The sequence below is a fragment of the Hakea prostrata genome, chromosome 2 (genome assembly GCF_041222555.1).
Source record: "Hakea prostrata isolate BN-2017 chromosome 2, UWA_Hpros_2, whole genome shotgun sequence".
Classification (NCBI taxonomy): domain Eukaryota; kingdom Viridiplantae; phylum Streptophyta; class Magnoliopsida; order Proteales; family Proteaceae; genus Hakea; species Hakea prostrata.
In genome coordinates, this window is record NC_142601.1 from 71,680,063 (window position 1) to 71,689,759 (window position 9,697).

Here is a 9,697-nt window from a genome sequence, read left to right on the forward strand (position 1 = left end):
AACCCTGTTGTTGTAGGTCTAGCAACCCGAAGTAAGGCAAGAAGTCAGCTTTGGGCCATTTCAGTGGAAGACTTGGTGGCTGGATTGAATTCCATGAGTGTTGATGTCAGTGTTCCATTTATGGAAACTGCACCCTGATGAAGATCGGATTAGTTGATGGACTTGGAGTACTCTCTGTATTGTTTCGAAGGCATTTCTACCTACTAGGTAAGTCACTTTAGGTGTGTGCAAAACCCCGTTATGTTTGGACTTGATCTGAGCCTTCAATTCCCTGTTTTGGTCTTGCTGTCCTGATTGGCAACTCACCAGTCGACCAATCAATCGACCAATTGATTCTGTTTTTGAAAATTAGGTCGTGGCTACTTTATTTAAGTCTAATCTCGGGATTACTCCGCCTCATCTGCCACCTAAGCCTCTGGAACGAGTTAGAATTCCATTCTAATCAATTCCCTTGCATCATTGGTTGATATCTTGCAAGAACTCAAGTGATCTTCATCCTCCTGCATCAAAGGTATGTTTATGATATCTTTTCTTTTCTATCTCTGATTTTCTTTTCTTCAACCTTGTTCTTGATTGAGATCAAGAAGATGATGCTGCATTCTTGCAACCATCTATTCTATGATCTCATTCGATTCTTTGAGATCTATGATCATCATCATGATCTCAACCCTAGCCAAATTAACCCTTGTATGATCTTTCTGGAAACCTTTTTGGCAACCTCCCATGTGAGGGAAACCTCATGGGTAATATTTATGCTAATCTAAATTTGATCTTCTAGGTTTTTCTTGTTATTATTAGCCAACAATATACTTCCCTTTCATCCTGTGATCTCAACCTTTCCATGGGAGCCAAAAAGGGTGAAACCCTAATTTCTTGGATATATGTCATTGACCCTGTTAATAGCCAATTAATGTGTTTTCCTTACAAGAATTGTATCCTATCATCCTCTAATTCTTTATCCTTGATCATACTGTGTTTTCTTCATGATCCATGATTTAACCTAATTAGGTTAACCTTTTGGTTCCTGAGTTGTGACTTGGAAACTTGTTTTGGTTGGTGGCTTGATGTCCTCTATATACTAGGATGCTTCCATTGTAGTTTACCCCTTATTTAGTACCCTTTTGAACCACCAAATTTGGTTTCTTATTCTAAAAATTCGGATTCTTGAAGGCCACTGTCTCTGTTGGTCGACTCATTGGTCGACTGGGGCAGTAGACCAATCAGTCGACCAATGAGTACATGAACCTCATCCTTGGTATGTTTTGATTGATTTGAGATCTTTCCTTCTATGTATCTTTCCTAACATGTTGTATACACTTGTTTAGGACTTTCTTCTCAGGTTTAGTCAAGGTTTTACTTGATTCCCTAAGTTCCTTTACGAGTTAGAAGGTAAGGACAGTTATTCTTTAATTACATAGATCGCATACTCTCTGGTTTCTACCTGATGAAACTATGAGTTTACCTACTATTATTATACTTTATGTTTATGATTTACTACTGTGAGAACAGTAGCACTTGCTTATGTTTTCTTTTATTATGTAAGCTTATGTGAATTGCTTATTACTATATTGTTTAACGATTTGATCATGACTGTATACTCTCTTGTATATGATGAACTGTTGATTTGGTATGTCATGTCTGATCTGAGATTGTGTCTGATTAGGTATGATTTGGGATTGAGAGGTGTCCTTTTGACACTTTTGTCCTTGGACATTATCGGAAATAGTATGGGATGTTTCCGGGGTTGCCCATCGACGCTTTCCCGAATTATTGATTGTCATACTTAGGACTGTCTAATAGTGTTTGGCTAGGATGTCCCTTTTATATCAGACCCAAATCGGAAGGGTATTGAGACCGAACAACCCGTGGCAGCAATGGGGATTCACAGGCGCTCAAGACCGGTAACCAACCCGTGAGAGGACGGGAATCACATTGTGGGGGGCATGTATTGGAGGGTTGCATATGGCTAGACTTGGGCTCATGGGCGCTTAAGACTGGTAACCAACCCGTGAAAGGACATGAGAGCTTCCCGTTTACCATATGTGGATAACCAATAGGGTTGATGAGTCCGTATTTGAGAGAGTTGGATACGCTGACTCTAGTGGAAAGGATACCGGAAAGGATCCCGAGAGGGGAGGAATGGAAGTATCTAGACCTGAGTTGATGTAACTGAGTAGATGACTTGCATTGGGCTAGGCTGTTACCCTGATATCCGCCAGTACTTAGACCAAATGGTGATGTGAGAGAGAGATGACTTAACCCCCAGCCATGGAATGTCCTAGAGGGATGCCGGACCCACTACCAACAGGAGCCGTATGCAAGACCTTCCTAAAGAAGTACGGTGCTATGATTTAAAGCATGTCTGCCGATAGAGACCAGCATACATAGAGTTTAGATGCATACATACATTATCTGTTTCACACTTCATTGCATCTTGTTATGTTCTGCCACATGTTATTTATGTTGTTATAGATTAACTACCTTACTGAGTTTCTTCGAAACTCATTCCTTTTTGTACATTGTTTTGTTAGACTATTCTACAGGTACTGATTACTATGACGGATAGTACGATGAAGTGCAAGCCGATGAAGCGTACTACACGCAAGGCATTGGCAACAATCAAGATTACTCTGATGATCCCTCAGTTGATCAAGTTTCGTACTACGATTAAAGGCAACTTGGAGGTGGAACATCTCCGTTGGATTGATGAAGTCCACTACTTTGAAGATATCATCTATAGGATAGAAGACTCTTAGTTTAGTTGTCTTTCTTATTTTTCTTTTGTTATTCTTTTTAGACTTATACTACGTTTCGTTGTATTTGTGGAGCCTCACTTTACTTCTTTTGATATCTTCGGATATCTGGTATCATTTTCCGCACTCTGATTATATTGTTTATTCACTTCTTGTTTTGAACCTTGTTTATAATATTAAACCTTGATTATTTCTTGTTTATGATTATGTTATTGAATATGTGGGATGATGATTTCCTCGATACTTGATCTTTGGGGCTGTGGATCACACTCTCGGGTATGCCAGTTAGGGTACCGGCTGGGAGGATGTGACAACCCCTCTGTGCTAGGAAGGTTGTTTATTGAGTTTGGAGAAGCCCACTTGAATTTGAGGTGGTTTAGACCTTCAATTCCTTGTCTAAGCAATGATGTCCTAGCCTGGTCGACTGCCTGGTTGACTAGCCAGTCGACCAGCCAGGCTTCTAGCTGTTGGCTGAATCCGAGAAAATCTTATATTTAGGGTTTTTAATGCTCTATATAATTAGACTTCGTGTTTCTTAGCCTCTTTTGTTTCTAAAACCCATAGAGAACGTGGGAAGCCTCTCTCAAAGCCTCTCCTTGGTGTTTTTGAAGAACTCTTACAAGATCTAAAGTTCCTCCTCTCTTGTTCATCTTCAAGGTGAGTAAACTATCTCCTACTGCTATAATCTCTTCTCCCCATCCTTGTTTCTTATTGTTTTGATTGTGAGGAAGGTATTACACTACTGTAATTGCTTATTCTCTAATCTTCTTTGACTTAGAGTGAAACCCCATTCACTCTATGCATTCTTTGAAGCCATATGGTGATTCTCCTTGTTTCTAATTTGGTTTTGATAGCATGATCCTTTCTTAGTGTAGTTTTCCTTTCTAATCAGTGTTAGACATGTTTATTCTTAGTTTCTAATGCTGATCTACTGTATTCTATCTCTTTGAATGAATCTCCATTCATTCCAATGATGCTATGATCTCCATATTTGATTTTATAAAAGAGACCATTGATATCTTCATGAATGCATGTTTAGTCTTAATTCTCTAGCATGTTAGATCCATTCTCATGTTAGTATTCATCTCTGATCTATTGCTGATGATCCTCTTGAGTGAATCCTTAATTCTCCCTTGCATCCATGGTTGTTTTCATTAAAAACCATGTTTTGACTAAATTAGAAAGTCATGTTTTCAAATTAGAAAGTCATTGATTTTGATCATGGATGGTGTTTAGTCCATGCTAGATAGTCTTAGTATATTTATGTGGAGTTCCCCTTCGAATTTCGGAGCAATCAGACTTCAAACGAAGAAGTTATGACCGATTTTGTGTTTGCTGCTGTGTACCATTCACCTTATAAACTGTCCCTGTAGGACTCAACCATCCCTCGCAAAAAGTGACTATATGTTTTTGAGATTTAAGCTGAATTTTTTTCTCCTCTTTAATAAAATGATTAAGCATTGATTTCAAATTCTGTTAAAGTCCCAAAAAATTGTTATTTAAATTTTGTTCAATCCTGGCTCTGGGTTTACGGAGATTGACCAGTGTCTGAAGAACAAAATGCTGCATACATGTTCTTTGAATTCTTTTTCTAATAATGATCTATTAATTTGAGCATCTTCACCTTTAACTTGAACATTTTCACCTTTAAGGATTTAGGCTTGGGTTTAAAATTGCTTTTGTGGTTCCTAGATTAAATGCTCAAAACTTTTTACACCTAAAAATCTCAGCTGGCAGATTATAGTTAGCAATTGATTGAGTTAACCATGTGATAAAGATTAGGGTGATCAACAGTCTTAAGCTAAGCAATAAGACTTCTCTTTCATCATTTGAGACAATTTTATAGGAAAGATGTTTCCAGTATTGATTGTAAAAATTCTCAAGTACATCATAACAGAAAAAACATCACACCTTGGAGTAGGAGGTATCTCCATCATTCATGGACATCTTCTATGCCCCTGTAAAGTTTATAATATAGAAACAAGAAAAAAAACACAAAATACAAAATAATAAAGTATGTAGAGAAGGAATTTATAGTGATCTAGAAATGGCTTCTCATTGCTAAATGCTGAACTAATTATATTATCATGATTAATTTATTATTGCATCATTGTCAACTTTGCCTCAGGTTTAATAAGATTCTTTTTTTCTTTTCTCCTTTATTTTTATTTTTTTACTTTTATTTTTTTCACTTTCTCTAGCATCTTAGCATTTTATCAAACATTTATTTTCTCTTGTTTATAGAATATTGTTTTCATTATGTTTTTAGGTCATGGTTCTAATCTAAGCAGGCTTGCTACTTTTCATAGTATAAGAGTACCCATGCTAGCTTATTTGCTTTTCTAGGTTACATAAAAATGAAAAGAAAAGAATAAAATTTTACTTAATTATTTGTATGATTACCAATCATCAATCAATCCAAGATAAAGTGGAGATTGTTAGATAAAGAATTTTGATTCATATGTTCTCATCCTCTCCATGTAAATGGCAAAAATGGGAGAGCCAACATGGTAAAAAGTGTATTGTGGATTGGCTATCGTGTGTGTTTTCTCTTGTCGATAAGTCTAAAACCTCCAACGCTCGGTTGAAATAGGGACATAATTTTATCATTGTAAATAAAAAAAATTCTTATTCTCTAGCTCAATAGGCAAATGCACACCTAGGGCCGTATTTCTTAATTTGAGTAATAAATCAAAATTACTATACTAATGGACCATATATATGCTATAGCCTCTAATAAGCCTATAAATTATCTACCACCTCTCATCCTTCCTGCAATTGAAAGAGATCTTTTTAGAGTGACATGCATTTGGATGTTCTTTCTAACTAGTATATATATACATATATAAATAATCCAAATCAAATCATATGTGTGTCATCACTCTTTTTTAATTTTTTTTTTTCTTTTCGTTTCTAAAATGAAATGGTGCTGTTGGCACAACTTTGTGCACACTTTGAGAAACCTCACAACAAAAGGAAAATAAAACCCTTTTCTCTTGAAAAGGTATAGAAAACCATCTTCCAACAGTGTGACATTATTATCTTTTTGACATCAAATTTTTTTTCTTGCTAGCTTAATTTGAAGGATAAGGCAAACCACGTGTCAGCACAACCAAACAAGTATAACAATACGTCCAATTTGTATAAAGACGCATCAACATGATTTAAGTATTTCCATATAAGTCTTATTTTGTGCACTCAGCATTCATCAAGATCTCAATCATTGTACTGCAAACAGAAAAGCTGTTGAGACAAATATTATTCTTTCTAAATGAAAATTAGAACGTTTAAAACAAAGCCACTACACTTACAATGCTTTTCACGCGTACCTCATTCTACTGCTACGGCCAAGCTATATATTCCATAACAGTTAGTGCCACAAAACAATAAGGAAAAGAGTACAAAGAAAAAGCAAAATGACCTAAGTCACTAAACACTGTCATGTTTCCCTTCTTTTAACAGACTTCCCTATGATGGATTAAAGCTCCATTCTCAAAACATCCAAGAAACTTTTTTTTTTCTTTTTTCTTTTTTTGGTTTTTTCTTAGTAGTAGATATATTCTACATTTCTTTAACACCCATAAAAGCTGTCTGTGCAAAAAACATTCCACATTTAAAATGGTAAAATCCTGTCTTTTAAGTAGAACAACAATTTTTCTTGTTCCAATTTCCTGATGCATCACTAACAGTGATTGTAGTACCTTGACCTGGAAGAATGGTTGTTTTGGCTGCCTCCTCCGCTGCCAGTGCTTTCTTGCTTATAATGTGGTAAATCTCTGTCAAAATAGTTTGGAAAGCCTTCTCAATATTGTATGCTTCCAATGCTGATGTCTCAAGAAATGAGAGTCCTTCCTTTTCAGCCAAAACTCGTCCATCTTCTTCTGGTACAGCTCTCAAGTGTCTTAAATCAGACTTGTTCCCGGCCAGCATGATGACAATGTTCGAGTCTGCGTGATCCCTCAATTCACGGAGCCACCTCTGTACATTGTCAAATGTTTGTCTCTTTGTTGTGTCATAGACCAAAAGAGCACCAACTGCACCTCTGTAATATGCACTTGTGATGGCGCGGTACCTCTCTTGACCAGCAGTGTCCCATATCTGTGCCTTGACTGTTTTTCCTTCTATCTGTTTCAGAGAACCAAAGGGTTCATTGCATTAAATACTTAGTTGCTGACTAAGCAAGTTTAAACAAAATGTATTGGAATCGAATGTGGAGGTACTAGGAGATGATGAATATCCTTTTAGGGAGCTGTCTAGCCACAAATCCATAAAATGTTCAATTTGTAAACCAAATACATGGCAAAAAAATAAGTATAACCAAGTACGCTCATGTTTTGCCTGTTCAGTGAAGTTCTAGAGAACTAAAAAGAACAACTCTCTTCACAGCAACACCTAACTTACAGCCATAATGCACACAGAATTTGTGAGAATGTGAAACAATTTCATATTCAAGAAAAACTAAGTAGTTCAATCTTAAACATATTTGTTGGGGACACAATCAGTTGAACGGTCATTCATTTTTTAATACATTTCATGAAGAATTAAACACTCTGCAATCAAAATTCGTAAACAAAATCTTGAACAGGACCTGTGGTATGTAGAATCTAGGAACTGAAAAATATAAAAATGGCGGATCTGGTGTCCACAGTTGAAATTCATACGACATTGCCCTACAATTAACAGGGCCTGGAAAATTTATGTACAGGTTTCTTTCTACTTTTGGGAAAATCTGCATAGTTTCTTCCAAGAAATTAAGCATTCAAGACTATTGGAACATCAAGACATTACGGTGCTTATCAATTGGAAAACTACTTGGAATATGAAAGATACATTGATAATTTAATATTCCAGGAACCTATACAGATGAAGAACGAATAAAACCACAGAGATCAAGACGCACCTCCAAAGTCCTTGTTGCGAATTCAACTCCGATGGTCGATTTGGACTCCAAACAGAACTCATTGCGAGTAAACCTTGAAAGAATGTTCGATTTTCCAACACCAGAATCTCCGATCAAGACAATCTTAAATAGATAATTGTATTCTTGATCTACCTTATGAGCCATATCTTGGCCTGAAATAGATTCTCTTCTCCAATCTACCAGATACATTACATATGAAGAACGAAGATAAACATGTCAAACAAAAATCAATAATTCAAATCCAAACATAACCAAAGAAAACCCTAAATTCTACAAACAGATTGACTCACCAGAAAGAGAAAGAATAAATACCCTCGTCGCAGAAGCAATGTGCAATGCAAAGAAGAGATTAGGATTATATGGTCTGCAAAGATCTCCTTTCAGTCCTTCAGTCAATGAAATTGCAGAGTTCAATTTCGATTTTGTTGCAGACGTTCAATTCCAGATGAAGAAAGCGCAACCGAAAGGGCGAAGAGATTTTTGTTTTGATGTGTGAGTTCGTAGGAAACTAGGGATTGAAATGAGTAAAATTCGGTTCTTTATATTTTTGAAATTTTGAAAAGATTCATTAAGACTTCGGCGCACGTTATCGAACAGATTGGCATGATATGGATTTTAATAGAACAAAGACGGAAGAACAACCAGAAGAAAGCCAGAAACAGACCAAGAACAGCGAGATTGACAACTGTTCTACAATTGAAATAGGGGACTGGTTCTTATGCCTTTAATGAATATTTCCATTGGGAGGTAATTATCCGCTACTTCATCATACAATGTATGGCTCTTATCTATCGTCTGATTTGAAGCATCTATTTAATGACTGATGAGGAAATTTTTTTTGGTACAAGTGATTATTTTATATATTGGGGATACACATATTACATATGCAGTCAACGAGAGAACCCACAATTTTTTCAATAACAAGTGTTGGTCTTACCCAATCGAGCAGCCCGACATTGCCTGATGAAAATTTTGCGGGCAGAGATCCATAAGAAGCTTGCAGTCTTAAAGAGTTGGCAATTATTGATTCCAATCAGACCACCTTTGATACATTACAAGTTTTTTAATCTAAATCGGACGCTGTAAGAGATGTGACTAGTATAGAATTCTATTAAATTCATTAGCAGATGAAATAGCCCTTTTATTAAGAGTGGGAGAAGGCTAATTTCTATATTTCTATAGCCAACTTCGCCCTTAGTCTTAAGAAGATATGAACTTTTGACTTCATATTACAAGCCATTGATCTTTGCTACATAAATCAGCCCTTTAAAATTATAAAATAATAATATTTTATTTTTAACTATTTTGGCAATCATAAATGAAATAATGCTGCGCATTCATTTTTTTTTTTTTTTTAAGATAATGCTACGCATTCATGGAGTTTATACATGACAGACTTGGGTTGGATTCTTTTATGTTCTAGACCAACTTGACATTCTTTAGCTTAACTTAGGCCCAAGTCTGAGATATATTTGAAAAACCTTTAAAGTTCAACCTATGTCCAACCTATGTCCAACCTTGTCAAGTTTGACTGAAGAGTAAGAGGGCATAGTTGCCAATCATCAAGGAGGACCATTAATGGGCCATAAAGGTGCTTAATAGTGCTTTTTTTTTTTTTTTTTTTTGGTTAAAACGAAAAAACAACAATTATATTAAATGAAAGAGTTTATGTCAAAAGACCTATAAAAATGAAAGGATTCCACAATAAACAAAGGTGATATATCCCCACCAAGATCTGTCTAGAGATAACCTGCAAGCACCCTTAGCAAGGAAATCAGTAAAGCCATTGCCAATTCTAAGAATATAACTAAAAGAAACCCTAGGAAAGAAAGAACAACGCTTCAAAATATTAATCACTAAACTGAGACACATCCAATCTAAAGATGAGTGGAGACCCTAGGGAGCACTAACCACAGGTAAACAATCTGAATGAATATGCAAATCTACCGCTCCTAAAGATGAACCCAGAATAATGTCATCTCTAATTGTTTCAAGTTCAACTAAAGTTGCTGAAGCACTATGA

At 36.0% G+C, this 9,697-nt stretch overlaps 1 protein-coding gene across 2 annotated transcripts; it reads right to left on the reverse strand.

The window, feature by feature from the left end:
- Positions 1-5,660: 5,660 nt before the first annotated feature.
- LOC149026252 (ras-related protein Rab2BV-like) lies at positions 5,661-8,439 on the reverse strand. Of its 2 annotated transcripts, none has more exons than XM_089146499.1 (3): positions 7,987-8,439; positions 7,654-7,850; positions 5,661-6,878 (listed from the first exon to the last, which is right to left on the reverse strand). In XM_089146499.1, the coding sequence occupies exons 2-3, from the start codon at positions 7,816-7,818 to the stop codon at positions 6,390-6,392; spliced, it is 654 nt and encodes a 217-aa protein (XP_089002625.1). In that variant the 5' UTR covers positions 7,819-7,850; positions 7,987-8,439; the 3' UTR covers positions 5,661-6,389. The 2 variants fall into 2 exon arrangements, with proteins under 2 accessions (XP_089002625.1, XP_089002623.1); XM_089146497.1 differs by having other exon boundaries at positions 5,815-6,878; positions 7,965-8,438.
- Between the last annotated feature and the right edge of the window lie 1,258 nt (positions 8,440-9,697).